The 18,705-nt window shown below is 40.3% G+C and overlaps 1 protein-coding gene across 1 annotated transcript in view; it reads left to right on the top strand.

The window, feature by feature from the left end:
- The window catches only part of ARNT2 (aryl hydrocarbon receptor nuclear translocator 2), a 102,828-nt gene that overhangs the window by 41,144 nt on the left and 42,979 nt on the right, over positions 1-18,705 (top strand). Inside the window, exon 6 of the mRNA XM_084293237.1 lies at positions 17,149-17,251. Coding sequence (XP_084149363.1) covers positions 17,149-17,251 — 103 coding nt within the window. The remainder of the gene's footprint in view (positions 1-17,148; positions 17,252-18,705) is intronic.

Genomic DNA, 18,705 nt, shown 5'->3' with positions numbered 1-18,705 from the left:
AAATAATAGTGCTTGGAGGGCTAAATCTTTTTTCCTGTCTGATTCTTTTAGAGTTGTCAGATTGCTACAGAAGGCTCTTAAAACTGTCGTACGTGGGCAGCTGAAAGTTTTCCTGGTGTGCGGCAAACAGCAGCCTGTTTAGAGCCAGGGTGCTGAACTGCACTCTTTAAGGTGTGCAGATAGGCTGGATGTAGAAGGATGCTTTTTAGGAACTGGAGAGTGTGTGTAACTGTAGATGTTTCAAGCAAGCGCAAATAACAGTGCATAATTGGTCCTAACTATATAGGATACTTTGTGCAAGTTTTCCTTTGCAAACCTGTTGTGGTTACTTGCACGGTGCAATTTTTTTGGCTGCCTAAATGTCTCACAAGCCATAAACACAATAATCACCCCCGAGTAATTCTGTTTCTGAATCAAGCATAGGCATATAGTTGTATGTATCTCATGTCCTGTAAGATCATAATAGAAAGAAAAAGTTTTTGAGGTGCCTACTGAATTTTTCTAGCTTTTTAATAAAATAGCATGGACCAATTTACATCATCATATAATCCTGCTCTTTTGTTTTAAGGATGTGACTGATGAAGTACATTTTTTATTTTTATTTTTACATTAACAGTAGTTTTGTCAGTCTGTGGAGCATATAAATAAAACTAAAAGCTGTTTCAATTTGTTGTATTAAACTTGTATTTCCTTGACTTGTATTTCCTGCAAAGTACCATTAAATAAGAGAAGCAGTCCTCTTTAAGGACTGTCAGCTAAGCATCAATTTGCTTATAAGCAGCATACAGTCGGACTTCAGGAGTATCACTCATGAGCCTGTGCAACCAATTCCACTTCCCTTCCTGCAACACAAGCTATCTTCAGAGTAGAAGCATTGTAACAGGTAGAAGTAACTGGTAGTAAACAGAAATAATGAGTGCCGTGGTGACATTAAAAAAAAAAAAAAAATCAAGTAGGCAAATGCAGTTCTTTTAAGTCAATGTTTACGTAACCATTTGGGCAGCCTCAAGTCTCTTTAGGCTTTCGAAAGTTACGTTTCATGCAAAAGAAAGGCTAACGCAGAGCTTGAAGGAGCAGCGTAAGTGCAAGCCAGCCAGCTGTGCATTTGATTTTTTATTTTTATTTTTTAATTTTCTTACTCAAAGTGAAGGTTACCCTGAACAGCAGGAAAACCCCCATCGTTTAGCGGCCTCTGGCTGTTGAACACTGGGGCTATTTAGAGAGAAGGGATTTTCAGGTGAAAGAGTAATGAATCTTACAATTCTTAATTTTGCTTTCCTCCTCACCTTCTCAGGGTCCGTTTCTCAACCCTGTATCCTCCTCCTTCAACCCTTGACCTGAGGAAACAAATACAGCATCTTGTCAAAGAACCATCACTTGCTTTGCGCTGGATCAGAGCAGCATCCTCTGTGTGTGTTTGTTCTTAACACTGATTGTTACCACTGCATTGCTGTGTTGTTTTTTAACCCAGCACCTCTTAGCAATCCTGTTATACAGAGAAGATGTTTCAGACCCTGAGAACTTGTAAGGCTACCATTGCCAGAGAGAAGTGACGGAATGAGCTGGTGGAGAAAGCAGTCTCCCTCTCACATTTCTGCCCCCAGGAATAAGACTGGGGCTGTGGTTGCATGAGCATTTCTTTGGCAGTCGTACCAGCTTATGCAATCCTCACCTCGTTTCACCCTCTATTACTTTGCCATTTATGTGGTACTACAGTGTGAGTCACATCAAGGAGGCTGGCCCAGCTGAGAGCTAACCTAAGCAAAAAAAAAAAAAAAAAAAAAAAAACAACTTGGTTTTAGTAGAGATACCTCTTTGGCCCACCTTATCATAGGGCTACTTGAACTCTGTGCTAGTGCAAAGGAGAAGCAGGGAATAGTTCTGGATAAAGAGAGGACAGGACTTGAGGAGCAATAAAAGCATATGCCAAGCTAAAGTGGCTCTTTAACTGCAGCCTAAAAAATATGATTTGTTTGCAGAGTTAATTGCTTGCTCTATTTTTAACTCTCAGGATATGGGGAAGGATGGATAGTTTCTATTTCATTTTATACCCTTGGAGATTTTATTTTTCCCTGGAAATGGAACAATTGTCCGCTTGTTTATTGTACATTAATTGCAAACACATTGTGACAAAGGGAAAGCTGAACTGTATGTATGGTTTGAAATGCTCTAGAAAAGACAGCAGCTGAGACTTGATAGCAACAAATGGTGCTCCCAAGAAGGGTTTGCGTGTGTCATGGGCATGATTAATTAGAATGGGTCAGATATTCAGAGTAATAATGTATTTTCCCTTTTTGTTCTTGGAAATCTGCAGATGGGAAAAACAAATTACTTTAAATATGCATGAGGTCAGATCCCATAGTAGGATCCATTTGCAAAGACCTCTTTGTTCTTAGGATGCAGTGATGAAACTTGATGGATGTTGGGGTTCAGATGCAGGTTCGGGGTTGGAGGTTGTGAAGTGGTTGAATAACACACAGCAGAGTGGAATCCTAATGCAAGTGAGAGCCTCTAAATGGCTACAAACAAAAAATCTCTGATGGCCCAGAAGATGGACAGAATTTAGAACAAGTTAAGTACAAAGAAAAACAGCTTTTGAAGAATACCTCCACTATGTTTACAAGTTTATGATATTCAGCTTGGAGCTCCAGGCAGCACAGCACATTGTAATCTATATATAACGTCTTCCTTCCGCTTCCTTATAGCTAAGGTGAGACGAGGAACAGCATATAGAGTCCCATCCATGCACAAAGCCTGCTTGAGACCCTCATGTTCAGAAGAAGTCTTTGCAAACCATTTTAGCTGAGTAGCTGAAAGATGCTGAAATTGTGATCCTGTGACTGGAAGGAAGTGATGAAAACCAGAACCTCCAAAGCTTTCATTTTCAAGCGATTTAAAAATGACTAAGTCAATTTAGTTGCTAGCTAAAAAATATTAATTGAGGTTACTTCTGGACATGACTTGTATGCCAAGTTTAGTCTTGGCACAATATTTTATTGCCATATTTTATAAGTACAAAAAAATAGAACTTTATGATGGAAAAGGTGACTGACCACAGCAAAAATTAAGCTGATAGGTACCTTTTTAGAAGAAAAGACCATTGTGCATTGTGCAATTTGCAGTGGTTCATGAGTACTGTGGAAATATCACTATATTAGCTGAACAGAGGTTTGGATTAAGGAACCTGTCTTTCAGAACCTTCAAGTAATACGTTTTCTGGTGGTGATGGTTCCATCATGTGCAGTTTTTTGTCCAACTGCAAAACTTGCTGTAACCAAGCACAGTTTGTACACACAGTCACCAAATCTAGATGCTGTAGATAGAGTCAAATTGTCTGTAAAAAGTGGAAAAACAGTGTTAAATTCAAAAGAGGGCAATACCAGAGACCAACGGAGAAGCAAAGTAAAGCTTTCCATAGCACTGAACAGATGGGAAATGCTCAACAAACAGTAAATAACCATGTGAGAGACAAGATTAGGAATAACTTCTCTTTGCAACAGATGTTCTTCCTGAAATTCAGCACAGGATTTTTGTGCTGAGTGCTGTCTTACGCCTCCACGTAAATTCTTCAACTCTGATTTCTGCGTGATCTTTCTTAGAAGAAGGGCACTTCTCTCATATACTGCCAGCCCGTGAGTGCAAATGTGATTCTTATGCATTGTCAGCGTTTTGAATTCCAACTTGAATTACCGTTTCAGGAGAGGATCCAACTGATACGAAGAAGAGTTGGATGAAATTCTTCCTTGGCTTCATGTGCAAAATTCTCTGAAGAGATTCAAAGACTGACTTGAGGCATGCCCAGAAACTCAGCTCTGGCAAATCGACTGCCATTACGCTTTAAATGTCATAATCATCACTAGCAGTTAAATTCATGATTAATGAAAAAGTAATGCATTATCAAAACATTTAATTAATGGGATGACTTCTGCAATATATTAGCAAACCAGGGAGCTTCTCCTAATCTATTTGAAAATTGGGTCAGCCTATTAATAATTAAAAAATAAATCTATTAGAGTTATTGTTGCCTGAATTTTTATACCAAAAAATATGTTCAGAAATGTCTTCTGACAGAATCTGTCTTTGTTCTGTGTTTTGTGGTGATTAAGATACTTGCCGAAGATGGATGTTTTTCTACCCAGAGCTGTTCAAATTCCTTGAAAAAGAAAAATTCTCTTTTGTTCATATAAGTATGTCTTTGTCGAGACAGTTGACAAAACAAAGAGTGGTAGTGAAGCTTGTTTCAGAATTTATTCCTTGGCCTTTGGTTCTGAAGAGCGTATTTATCAGAGTTTTATGCATCAGAAAGGTACTGTGCATGTAGAGGGATGTTTCAACTGGCAGCATTTTATTTCTTTATTTTTTCTTCTTCTGTGAACTCTTTTAAGTGCATGAACTCTAAACAACCATCTGCCTCTGAAACGTGCCCAGCCCAGCAGTTTAGGAAGTCAGAGTACAGAGAATTAAAACCAGATCTCAACACTTCAGATTTTAACGTTTTAGCACAGGATGGCTGACCTAGTAAGACCATTAGCCTCTGGACAGGTAGGGAACAAGTTGTATTATTTTTATGTTTATAGGGAGAATTAATAGCTACATGTGTCTTTTATTTTGGGACAAAACAGCGGTTCATCATCCACCATTTTCATTGAATGTCCATGAAACTTAACAACCACTTGGATGAAGAGAAGCAGTTGTCCGGTAAACAACATACTGTACCAGCAGGCAGGTGGAAGAGGAGGAGATGAAGTTTCCATATACATGATATGAGATGTCTTGAAGTCTTCTAAGTCTCTGCAGAACTGTCTGAACCTTGACTCTTAACGTTTTATGGGATTTTCCACCCACCCACACCCCGCTTTATTCCATGGAAGGGTGGAAGCCTGGGACAGCTGTGCCAGGATTATTGCACCTGCAGGGGAAGGGAATAGAAATTTTTGAAAACAGAAGCATTGAGTTTGTCCCTGTTTTTTCAAGATGTGAGTTCACGGTCTTGTGTAGAATATATGAATGGTTCACATGAACTGGGTATTTCAGGATTCAGTCTGGTTTTATGGTGGAAAAAAAAAATCTGGCAAGGCATCTTGTCATATTTAAATCTGGAAAATATTCAGCTCATTTCTGACAAATACCAAATCACCACGTGTTACCTGTTTTTCAGCAAAGTTATGTGGTCCCACCGGCATTGCGGAGAATGAAGAGGATGTTTCAGATGTAAGGCTTTCCATACCCGCCAGCCCATTTCTGTGCCATTGTTTCAAAGAACAAAAATCTGCCCACAGCTGTGTGGACTGTTTGTTCTGGTAGCAAGAAGGTCACAGTATCAGCCAGAGATGGCATTTGAACTTGGGCAATGCCATGAAAAGGAATTAGTGTTTTTTCTGCTTTAGACTGTTCAACTTGTTTTTACGTGTCAGATGAAGGAAATGAGTGTTCTGCTTCCCCCATCCCTGTTCTGTTTGCAAGGAAATGAGTACAGTAGATGCTTAGGAGCATGAAACAAGAAAGCTGTGCTGGTATGGCACGTACATCTTGGATGTCCCACTAATGTGCTTAGAAGTGATGCCCAAATCCTCTGTGTTTCCCACTTCTCTTCTGTTGATGTTTGATTTGATATACTGTGGTTTGCCAACTCTATCTGACAAAATAAAAAGCTTGGTGTGTGAATGAGGTTTGTCTGAATTTGTGAATGTACTGAGATCCAGAAGAAAGACAAGGAAACTTTTAAACATTCCGTGCATTAAATTACATGTATGGGACTTGAGGTTTCCTTTACAAGTGAATCACACTGTTTTTCTGTTGAAGTGGATGGAACAAATCCTTCATTCATTTGTGACTGTGTGAGCAGTGAATGTGGTTGCATGGTCTTACAGAGGCAAAGAGGAGCATGGAATTTAGCTTTTTGTGCTGTTCAAGCGAGGAAGAGGACTTGGAAGGTTATTTCTGCCCTTTGACACACTGGACAATATCACAGAAATAGAAGAACGTAGTTTCCTCTCAAAAAAATAGGTACTTTCAAATGATCATATTTTAAATGTATGGTACATTTAATCTCTTTAACTTACTCCAAGAGAATTTTGTTTTGCTTTGGTCTCAAGGGTTGTTTCTGGTGAAAAAAAAAAAAAATCCCAAATGTTGGGAGAAGTCAGATGTGCATAAAACAGTTCATAAAGCAACTCCTACACAAACACACAGATCCAGTGGTCTCCCTGCTGCTGAGGCACTTGGTATGGGTGGATAGAACTGGAAGGAAAACTAGTGATAATAAATTCAACTTTTAACGTGACTTTACTAATTATAGTGGTTGCTTAAAGAGGTTGGTACATGTTTTTACAAAAATAAGGAAGCAGCATTAGGCTAGTACTCTAAGACAGACTTATTTCATCTGAATAGCATTAGGGAATGCTTTTAGGGTGGGTTTTCAGGTGCTTGGGCATGCATGTGCAAGTGGGTTTTGTGGTTGTTATTTCTCTTTAGTCTTCATCATGAGTTTCTCACTTGGAAAGTGCTGTGTACTTAGGTCTGTTATCACAGATGTTTGACTGGATCATTTTCAGTTGCTGGATTTTTTTTTTCTGTTGTTGTTTTAATGTTCAATATTTATTCAACCTGCTCTGTTTTGTTTTACTGTGTTCATACATCATGAAATATATGGAGTTAGCAATTTTTCCCCTTTTGAAAAAGATTGGTGTTTCACAAATACCAAAATTTCTTTGGTTAGCACGTTGCCAATAAAGCAGTCCAAGTGTGCCTCTTGGAGCCGTTTGGCACTGGCCCTGCTTGCAGCCCACTGTAAATCTCGGATGGTTCAACGGAAACTCCACAGATGCTGGGAGGGTGCAGTATTAACTTTAACATCTGCCCTGTGGGGAACCAGCTTTTCCTTCAGTCACATTAGACTGCTGTGTTGTCTCAATTAAGTTAATACAATGCAATGCAATATTTTACTGTTGCATGATGAGTTGTAGGAGCGGTACCTTGAAGTGATAGTCTTCCACCCCAAGCATCTACTTTCTTCAAGTGGGGGATAACTGGCTTAATCCGTGCTGCTGGCATCTTTTCCTCCTTAGCTCAAGCTCTGCTATTTCATAGTAGAGGGACAGCAGAGGCTTCACTTCCACATTATTTTTCTATTCCCTGCCAGTTTGCTGGGACTATGGCACCCACCTGCCCTGCCCTGGTCCTGCACAGAGGCTTGTGGAGGGAAATGCTTCCATATGTCAGGACATTACTAGTGTGGTAATGTGGCTTATCACCAGTTTTCTGTGATGTGGTCACTGAATCATAGAATAGCCTGAGTTGGAAGGGACCCACAAGGACCACTGAGCCCAACTCCTGGGTCTGCATAGATCCACTAAAAACATATCAAGCAACCAGACAGCTTCCCTGGGCATTTTGTTTTCTTCCTACTTTCTCACCCTTCTTTTGTTTAAATTTAGTTCTGTCCACAGCAAAATATCTCACAAAGTCATCCAGCATTCGTTACTTATTTTCTCTAATGGGCTGTTCCATTGTGTGTCACTGGCTTGTGGAACAGACCACAGCCTAATTTCAGAACCAGATGATAATAATATTTACTAATAAAACATATATTCCAGTTACTTGAATTTGATAATGAAATACAAATAATTCAGAATGCAAGAATTTGAAGCTTTTTTGGCAGAAGTGTTTTCCAGTAAAGCTTCCTGCTGAGCATTCAAGTGGAACAAATAGTTTAATTTAAAAGCTACTTACAAGCTTTATGTATTTATTTATTATGCAGCTGTGAATGGTAAAGGAATAAATTACATTTTAGAGTTAGTTTGGATGGCTGTCCTGTGGTGGGAGTTTCTGCTAATGGTACTTTGGTGTAACTGTTTCCTGGGGTTTTAGATCCTTTTTCTAGCTGTAGAAAGGCTGCTTTGTCTTTGAGGAGTTTTGTATCTTGGGTCTTTGGCAGGCCTTAGTGTGACAATTTTTTTCTGCTCCTTCAAATACATCTGATAGTTGTTACAGAAATGCTGCCATAACTGTGCCGCTCATGGGGACATGAACTCAGTGGTATTTGTTTAGAAGTACCTGTCAGAATGTGACTGTGTCAGGCCTTACGCAGCATTTTAGTGCTGTAAAGCTGCTGTACAAGTTTAAATGGTCAATGTAAAAATAGAAAAAGAGAGGATCGCCATCCCACTTTACAGGTGGGGAACTGGAAATAATAGAGAGAGAGCGCTGTTGTATTTTTGTATATGGAGAGCTCACATGTATGACCTTGCAGAAACTACTTTATTTAGCCTGATGAATATTTCCCATACATAAGATAACTTGTTGAGAGTTCCAAATGCTTTTAGTGTTTTGTTTTTTTGTGTGTGTGTGTGTTTTGTTTTTTTTTTGTTTGTTTGTTTGTTTGTTTGTTTTTAATGTTATAACTTAACTTTCATGATATGCTTCGAATTATTTGCTTGGAATTTTTTTTGGTCCATTTTTTGCCAGGTCCATCAGCACAGAAAATTGCTTGTGATCTGTAACACTAACCATTCAGATAGTCCCTTAAAGTTAATTCAACAGCGTGTCTCAAAAGCCCACATACTTTCATTTTTAATTTAATTAAAAGGATGCATATTTGCCCAACACTGTGGAGAATTACATGATGCAGTCTGGCTAGTCAAACACGAAGGCAGTCACAGCAGAGACCTTTTGGCCTCATGAGCTTTTATAAGAACAAACTGTATTAGGCAAACAGCTGTGTAATGTGAGGGGGTTCTTATTAAAAAACAAGGGGGGATGGGGAGAAGGCTTTGCAATTCCCCCTTTGCTGGTTAGTGTCTCCAGTTGGTAAGTAAGGGACAGACAGAATTTAAAAATAGCTGCATTTCAATTGCATTACTTCGTCTCTTTTGAAAAAAAAAAAGAATACTGTTGATTGGATCGGCTCTTCATTCTGTTATAAGAATGTCATAACTTGACTCTAATGCTTATACAACGCCTTTTGCAATTAGATGATGTAAACCTTAATATCACCAGAGAGGGTCAAATAGTCCCCCTGAGGAGCTAGACCAGTGAGAAAAATGAGCCTTGATGGCTTATATTTATAAATGGAACATTATCCATCATTAAGGGATAGGTAGTTCAGGAATTTTTTCATGAGTGCAAAGGGAAAAATGAGCAATAGAAAGCATTTTGTGGTTCTAAGTAGCATCATGAACATGGGGTATTCAATTTAAGTGAAATTTTCCTTATTTGGGCTAATTCATTTCAGGTTTTATACTGGTACACCAAGAGGTTATCACCGGATTTAAAGACAGATAAATCAGCCACCCAGTCTTTAGTCTTTTTTTGGAAGTGTACTCGTACATTTCGCGTGTAAGCTGATTATGCCCCCATAAGCACAAAGTTGTCATGAGACTTTATGGACCTTCTGAGAATCACTATAGATTATGTTACTGAGAATTACTATCTACATCTACAGTGTGTTGATAACTTGTATTGCTTTTGTGAACTCGGCCCTGATCCTAACAGCACCTCCTGCTTCTGGCTGACCAAGTGAAAATACTCTCTTTGGTTCCGTTTTCTTATCTCTAAAATAGGAATAAGGGTGTAGATCTCCTTTGCATGTTACTTTAACGTCTGCTAACAAGAAGTACATGCTTGCAGCTAGTTGTTTTGTATACTATTGTGTTTGCTTATTGATATATTAACGATGCTTTGTAATGTGGGATACAGTGCTGCTAATTGCTATGTGATAAAACAAGTGCACAAGAGCAGAGAAGCCCTATGCCTGTGAGAGCTAAAGCAGTTTCATAACATTTGTGTGGAAGGCACTCATCTTCAGAGCAAGAGCAACCACATTTTGTCCATGCCATCCCATGATCTTCTTGCTTGATATGAGTGCAGAATAATGACAGCTGGGAAGCCCTTTGTGGTCCCTGATTTTGTTTCTGGCTGTGTAAGGCTGACTGATTTAACGTTTGTGTGATATTCTGAAGGGGTGTTGGTATATTGTCATCCCTGTGGCTTCATTCTTCTAGATGTCTGGGGTTATTCTGCATGGCATGGTTACTCTGCACCACACCATGCTGTTGAACAGTCAGGCAATATCCCACCTCGATTCTGGAAGGAGCCCTGCCTACATGCAGTCTGTCAATATGTCCAATTTTTCTTGTGAAATGGCAAGTGTGAAAAAGGCAGGAAAGAGCTACGACTTGTTCCTCTAGGTCTCTAGCTATGAGATTCCACATGCACCTTCTCTGCATACCTGGGAATTATTGAACGCTGGAAGCACTGCTGTGTCAGTGGCATTTGTGCCTCATTTGGCTTTGCCTGTTGTCACCCAGCAGAGTCTTGCCCCACACTCCTGGCCCTGTTATGACTGCTGCTGTCCGTGCCCTTTTCGGTAAAGTCTGAGGGTTATAGCTGCTTTGTGTTGAGCCTGTTGGATGCCTGAAGATCCCAGGAGGGGTTGGACCAGGGCATGAAATCTTATACAGCACTGGGGAGAGGTATAAATGGTGTATTGCTGTACAGCCTTGGAGGTAGGGTGAAGTCTCTGGTGGGCAAGTCCCATCATCTCTGCAGTCAGACCAGCTGGGAAGCAAGGGTGGGAGGTGTGTAAGGGGATGTGCTGCCTTGCATGCAGAATCCAAGGACTCCTGCACCCAGAGTGAGGGGGGACAGCCTGGAGAACAGTCCCCAGCACCACCCAGACCCTCGACCACTTTCCATGCGTGAATTAAAACTATACTTCACATAAATCTGAAACATAAAAGGAAAGAGCCTCCCATCTGGTAGGAACCCATCTGTTCTGCACCGTTCCAAGTCCTGGCAGCTGTCCCGCGTGGCGGTGCTGTGTCTGATTCAGGAGAAAGTGAGTGTGTTAAGGAACGCCAGTGCCGGCACACTGGAGTTGCCTGTGACAGGGTGATTTGGTGAATGAGTTAAGCATCACGAGGTAGCAAATGTGTTTTGTAAAAACAACCTCATCAGGAGCTTTATTTCTAGAACCGTGCGTTCCTTGTGACCTCTTTGTGTATTTTAAGTGCTATTAAGAATTGGTGTTTTTGTTGCAGCTTTAAAAGACCGTTATGAAGTAGTGGTGTTAAAATAAAAAACAGATTAGCAGGCACTGCCTGTGAGATCTGCACTGCAGCCTCTGATGCAAGTGAGAGGAATGCTGTAAAATCAGTGTTGGCTTTTGGGTGCACACTCTAACTGGTGCCAGTCAGGCGATTCTGTCCCTGGTTTGTAATATGAAGTTTTGATGGTCATAAGTCCACCTATTTTGGAAATATTTAGGCTATTGCTCGTGTTTGTGCTCCCCTTTCAATGGGGGGCCAAAGAGGCATTTTTCATTGGTACTGTTTTACTAGGATTGTGTTGTGCAGTGTGTTCACTCCATGTAGCTCCTATTTTGGTGTTGAGATGCTGAAGGAATGCTCTCTTTTTGGAAGGTACTTGGATGGCCAGCAGCATATTTCCAGGCTGTGGCAGTTTTTTCTCAATCTGAATGCATATTGTTTTATTTGTATATTGCGAGCGGCCTCTGGTTTTTATGAACATGACGTCCTGGAGGGAGAACACCCATATTGTGTTTGTATTTCTATTTTGATTCTTAGCATATTTGTAGATAATTTGTAAATTTTTTTTATATTGGGATCCACAGGGTGGAAGCTTATTTATTAAATTTAATAAAGCTTAAAACAGTTGCTGAGATGCACTAAGCATGAGACATAACTGCATGCCTTACAATTATAATGGTATCCATTTTAAAATTGTCTTTTTATTCCTATAATTGTTGATTTAATGCAGAATAATTGCTTTGCTCTGGCATAAGTTTAGCAAGAGTAATTTAAAATAAATTGATGAATTGTAGGCTATCTAAACTTATTGACAGTATTTTGTTTATGTATTCATAATGCATCTATTGTTTTCAAGAACAATTCTGTCAGCTGGTGCAAAGCTGAATTTTCAGCAGTAGTTGGTGGATGTGTGCAAACTGGTAACGGGGGGAGGGAAAAAAGTGAGTTAGTTTTCTGGAACTTGGTTGTTTGTCCCAAGCAGTGGACAAGTGGACAACATCTTGTACCTGCTGGAGCTGTTGTAGAGAATCAGCCTTCCAACCATGGCTGCTGCCTTCACATCTTCACATCTTTCCTATACCAAAGTACACAGAGACCACTCCGTGATGCTGGCTCTCCTGGATGATCAAGACTTTTCTATGCTTCCTTCGTACAAAATCATAAATGATAAGTAGTTCATTTGCAGGGTTGCACTTCTGTGTGATGGGCTGGCAGCTAGTAGTTGGGAGTACATATCACTGCTGCTACTTTCTGAAGGCTTCACATACGAACAGGGAGCATCAACACAGAATAAGTCTTTTGTTTTCTGACATTTCAGTTTGCGGGTCAGCTTTTGTTTGTATCCTTGAGCATCACTTCTATTTTATTTTCATTATTTCCTCTTTTTTCCTGCATCCCTGTCTTGCTTTTCCCATTTTTATAGTAAGATAAAGCTGTTTTTGGTTTTCATAAGAATTTTTTGGTGCAGTATTCCTGCGTTCTGTTTTTCTTCCCTGAGCCTGTGGCGTATTTTTGATGAACACAAAGTCATCTTTTGTTATCTTGTCCAAACCAAACTTAGTTTCACCTTCATTTTATTTTGCCTGGAGAGAAGTATGTAGACGATCCAGTGGCAGAGAATAATTATGAAATATCCAGCTTGTTCTTTGTAAGGCAAGACACTGTCCTCTACAGCATGAAGTTTGCTGGGTTGCTGAAGGTTATTGTTTTGAAGGCAATGTGAGACTACTTTCAGTTCAAACTGTTTCCTTATCAACTCCAAGATTCTGTGCAAGACAGCAGGTGATCTACTCATGAGCTGGAGGAAGATGGAAAGTTGTATCATGAGCTTTGCCAACAGTATTTTGGTGTGCATGAGGCCAAAACAAACCTCTTCTGAACCAAGAAAGCAAGTACAAGTAGCCTTTGGATGCAAGAGAAGGGTATTTCCATGCTGCAAACTCCAGTCCTGGATCTGGATACCATATGATAATTTTTTGAAAAAGACATTTACAAAGCAACTTGCACGGATTTTTTTAAAGAATACCTTCATGTAACGGGCCCTTCTTTCTAATTACAGACTGGGGGATTCTCCAGGGAAAATCCAGCAGAGAAAGCATTTAAGGTAGAATTAGGTGTAGATGCCTACGGAGTTTTGGATCCACCAAAAAAACAAACAACAACAACAAAAAAGAAAAACTAACAAAGAACAGGCTGTGTTTGATAATCGGGCTATAAATCCTAGCACGCAGTGCTTATACGTGGAGGAAAAATTTTCTAGCAGGCTGGTGCTATTGTGTGAAGATGGATTTGGGCCAGGCTTCCAGATTTGAAACCCCATGAACGCCGGTAGGCTCAGGCCAGGCTTTGGCTTGGGTTCATCTCAAGCATTGCAAATACAGAAAAGGCATTTGAACATTCACAGTAGCAACTGGAGGTCCAAAAGGGGAAGGTATCTGCATAATCCGTTCACTGCTTGCACATACAAGGGGCTTATTACTGCCAATTTGAACCTTTGTCTCCTTGATTGTTACGAGAACATTTTTAGAGCATCTTTGAAAACACACTGCAGCATAACACAAAGGGAATGCTCCTGGCATGCATCCTCGCTATTTGAATTGGTTGCTTAACTATTCTCTTCAGTGGGAAGAGCTTTATTTAGCTTCTCTAATTTTACCCAAATAATAAGTCTCTTGCACATTGTCCTCAACTATGTGGTCCCCTCTGACAGCCCTTTTCTGTAGCAACAGCTGAGGTCGAGTTCCTGAATTGCGTGGTGGATTCAGAGGACAACGGGTACATTACAGGTTTAAGCAATACTGCCCTCTGAAAGTGGACTCTAATGGGTAGATTTCAATAAATTATCAATTATATCCAGACCAACTGGAGTGATTCATGTGTTGGTTTTAATAAGCCTTGTGGTCATGTATTCACTTTCACTTTTGCAGCAGAGTAAACTCTGTTTTCCTCTGAAGTGTGCAGCTGCTGTAAATGGTAACAGGGCAGCAGCGTCCGTCACGGGCGTGCATCCTGTGCTTGCTGTGTCTGGGGGTTGTGTCTGAAGCTGGAAAGGGGAAAAGTTTCACGTGAAAGTGAACTACGTGCAATTACCAATTTGTGTGGAAGCTCATGGGGGATTCAGCTGGGGGTGGCACTGAATTGCGTTTCCTCGTTAAAATTGTCCCGCTTAAGAAACTAGAAGAGGAAAGGGAAGAAAATGCACATATGCCTGTTCAGTTAGAGGAAGTTGTCGGAGCATCCTAAAACATTTTGTATTAATGAGAATATAATTGCCAACTTTTACATCCGATCTACTTTATGCAGGTTTCCCGCGGAGAAAGCTAAATGAGCATTTATCACTGCAGAGGCATTGCTAGTGTAGAGGATGCAAGAACACAGAGAGAGATGAATATTTTATGGTTCTGTCACAGAGCTATCTCTAGAGTGTACCATCTCCTTGAACTGAGCTGCATGTGTGGCATGAAGTCGTGATTTATGTCAGATTGCTTGCCTGCAGAGTGGGACCCACTGAGGTCCATCATGTGAGCAGCTGCAGTGAGTTGCAGATGATATTAAAGCAGGTAGGAAATGATTTTGCAACTCTGTGCTGGCAGGAGTGGAGTCCCCTTCCCAGAGTCAGGCGTGCAGTGGCAAAGAGCCCGGGGAGGAGACACGGCTGTGACTTCTGCCTTGAGACCAGGTGAGGTCGTGTTGTTGCAGCTGCAGATTTTCACAGCAGTAAGAAGTTGTCACAAATATTTCCCTGCCCAGCATGGCCGCACTGGTTGTGTATTAATCTCATAGCAAGTTGTTTCTCAGTTTGCTCTACCAGGCACACTCTGCACACCTGATATCATTGGTATTTTGAACTTAAAAGCTCCAACTTTGTTGAGAGCCCTATTATGCCACATCTTGACAAATCCCTCTTCTTCCAGGAGTGCATTGGCAGACTGGTTCCAGCTAAGCTGAAAATTTTATCCTTGGTCTACTCAACTATAATTCTTTTCCATTTTAATACAATTTGATCATAAACATCCAGCAATGTAAAAGACACAAATTGCATGTTCTTTATCAAAATTGGTGATGTATTGTTACAGCCCATATGGCAGGCTATTGAAACAAACTGCTGAGAGAGCTATGTCATAATATCTACGTACCAAACATTTCTGACTCACCCCCACCCTCACCCCCTGCAGTGATTTTGTAAGTCAGGGCAAAATTTAGACCGCTGTTTTTTATCTGGTACATACTTCTAAGGCATTGCTAAACAAAAAGTTAATCTTAAAAACTGTGACTTCTTGTTGGGGGTTCCAGGCTTGCCAAAGGAACATGTGTCAGCAATTTTAAGCTTAGCAGCCACGTAGCTCTGAAGTATATTTATAGATGCTCTTTCATGACAAAAACTGAGAGATTTTTGTTGTCTGTTTGAGTTACGTTTACAGTAACAGCTTTTTGTTCACTAACGTCACTTTAAGAATTTATGTAGCAACAAAGAAAAAAAATGAAGTGCACGACAAACAGCTCTTCTTTTATTTACATGCATGACAAAATTACTGTATTCAAAGAGAAAAACACTTTTAATGGTTTGACTTAGCACGCATGTTCATGTGGACAGCTGTGGCGTCCTGCACATATATGCATCTTTAAACTGTTTTATAACAATTTTATTCCCGTTCTTGGATGGAGGTAAATACTTTCAGTTAAAGCAATTCTGAAATGCGTGTGGTTGCCAGTAGAGTTGTTTCAGAACTTAATTTTTGGACAGAGACCTTTGAGTAAATCTGGTGAGGGAGACTTTGAATATGTTCTATATTTCTCCAATTTAGTACAGACAGAGTAGGTGATATTACTATAAATTTGGATACTGTTGTATCACAGTAAAGGCTTGGAAGTCATAGGCTTGTATCTTTTCAATAATTGAAAGGTACTGTACCCACCATAAACATGTGGGTTTGCTCACGGCCTGTGTCATCAGCACTGGTGGGTATAATTTAGTTGTCTAGCAGCTGTTCCACTGCATTTCTCTTGGCCACTGTCACTTCTGTGGTGTATGCAGCCCTGAAGCGTTGTGGAGCTGAGCCAGTGATTCATCGCTAGTCCATTTTTGTAATAAGCAACATTTTATATTCATCTGTTAATGATCGAGCTGTAGATGCAAAAGAGAGTTTTGTTAGTTCTTTGATAATGGAGGTCTTTTTCAACCTTAATGATTCAGTGATTCTGTGAACTTACAGGAAGTTAATACCCACACCCTGGTGTTGCTGGGCAGAAGCTTTCTGTAGTACTCACTGCCTTCTGCTTTGTCTTAGGAGTGTGGAAAGATTAAGTCATGCTACTGCTTTGCTACCTTTGTGTTGTTTTTTTCCTGAAGACCTCCCCCAGCTTACTGTAGGAGCATCAGCTCAGCTCTCCCTCCATTTGTCCTCTCCTCATTGCTGTGTCTATGGAGTGAGAGGGTGAGCTTCGTGGTCAGCTCACGCAGATCAGCAGGGTCCAACCATGGACCTTGCACAGAGTTGTGTTGAGTCCGATCATCTCATGGATCCAGCTGAAATTTAACTTCAAAAAATGCTGTTGTGTCGGTTTTTGATCAACTCTGAAATGGCCGTACCATAGGTGCTGCTGTGACATATTTTGTGTCTCATTACCAAGGAGAAAAACTTGGTCTTACATGTTCCTTATCATCGTTATAAGCCTGTATGTATGAGGTGTTGTTACGATGGGGAGAGACGCACAAGCACAGAGGAGAAGCAGCTGCCAGAGAAATGGTGCCTGTTGCTTTATCCACACTTCTGGTAAAGAGCAGAGCAAGCAGATCAAGTCAATAAGCTGTTCTTGCTGTAATTGCCTACCCCACCTCCAGACATTTGACCCTGGCTTGGAAGCTGGTCTAGGGCCAGTCAAGAAAAGAGCCATCACTCTTGTGACTCAGAGTCAGCTTTGCTGAAATCGTTAGTTAAGCCAGCACATAACCAATGTGAGACCAGGATCAAGCTGTTTTGTTTTTTTTCCCCACAGCGACTAATGACATTTGGTTTATGAGCTTATTGTCATCTTATTTTGTAGTAAATGGGATTCAATTTATGTGTTAAACGTTAGTTGCTCTTCCTTCATTTTCTAGGACGAATCCTGGACTTGAAGACTGGAACGGTAAAGAAAGAGGGTCAGCAGTCCTCAATGAGAATGTGCATGGGATCAAGACGCTCTTTCATTTGCAGGATGAGGTATGTATTTACCCGGTGTTCCTGTTACAGTCTCTTCTCGAATTATAGGCTCCAGACATTGTGCTGCACTTATTTGACCTTGTTTAAAAGCTGAAGCTGTAATGACGCATTCCTGTTAAGAATTTCCAGAATACTTACTTTTGTAACTGTAGTAAAACTGAAACTTGTTTTCCTTTATGATTAATGACAAAGCAGTACCTCATTTGTGTTGCAGTTATTTTTATCAGTATTGGGTGTTGTATGCTTTCCCCAAAGAGCTGCATGACAACTTCATCCCTGGAATGCAAGCAATTGTCTCTTCTGGTCAAATTATTCAAATCGATACTTTGGGAACTGAGCTTTCGCAAGTGTAATGAAAGCCCAACTCTGTGTATTTTTTCAACAAACCAATAATATTAAAAGAATCTTGAAGACAAACAGGAATTCAGCTGCAAACTTGCCAGCTATGGAAGAATTAACCTAAGCCTGGTATGAATTAACCAGATGTCAGCTGGTTGATTCTAGATAAATGAGTAATTGTTGGAGGATTTTTATTTTGCAATTTTCCAGCTTCTCCTGTATTGCTTGGGCTTCCTAAGAGGTCTGCCTGCCCGATGGTTCTGACTAGAGCTTTGTGGACACTTTTATTGTAGTGCAAACTGGATAAAATGTCTATTGCTATTGCAATAACTTCCTCTCAGTGTGGTTGGGGGGGAAGTACATAATTGCATTTGCAACCTATATCCAATATGTACTCTGAGAACAGATGATGTAGAATTTGTTATGGAATGGAACGCACAAACCAAAATATTTGACACGTTACGACAGATCCATGTGCTTCTGTTAATTGTGGTGGATATTCTTCCGGTCATGCAAGGAGTCAGAATATATGGCTGGTAGGTGCCTTTATAAGGGGTTTGTATACTTCATGCCTGCAACATCAGACTTGAAAGCTGTAGCTCCTTTTATGCCTTGGCATACTCAGTCCATGCAAAGAGTCCCTGTGCTTTTGACTTCGCTCTTCTTTGTAGTGATATATGCAGCGTAATGGCCATAATTTAAACAAATAATGAGTGTTGGAGGATGCAGTAAGAAATGTGTATTTCAACAGTAGTGTTCATCAGACAAGGAGAATGCTTCAAAATTGAAGGATGAGGGCTACACTCCGAAGACCTGTTTTCATACTTTTTTTTCTCAATGCTCTGGAATATATGAGGTTGCTGCTCCTGTTGATTTTAACTGTATTTGGCTTTTGAAATTATGAATCCAGTATCATGCACGCATCCTCTCAAGTAACGTTAATTGTAGTTTTCTCTATTGTAGCTTGTTAGGAAACAAAATATGGTGGCTTCAAAGATTTCTTCAGAGACGTTAAGTCTGACACTTGCTATTCAGTAAGCATCTTTTCTTCTCTAACAAGGAGACAGCAACCCACAGCCAGTGCCAAGGATGGTTAGAGCTTACTAGTTAGGCTT

The sequence above is a fragment of the Netta rufina genome, assembly GCF_964035555.1.
Source record: "Netta rufina genome assembly, chromosome: 11".
In the NCBI taxonomy this organism is placed as follows: Eukaryota; Metazoa; Chordata; class Aves; order Anseriformes; family Anatidae; genus Netta; species Netta rufina.
This window is presented reverse-complemented; position numbering and strand designations above follow the sequence as displayed.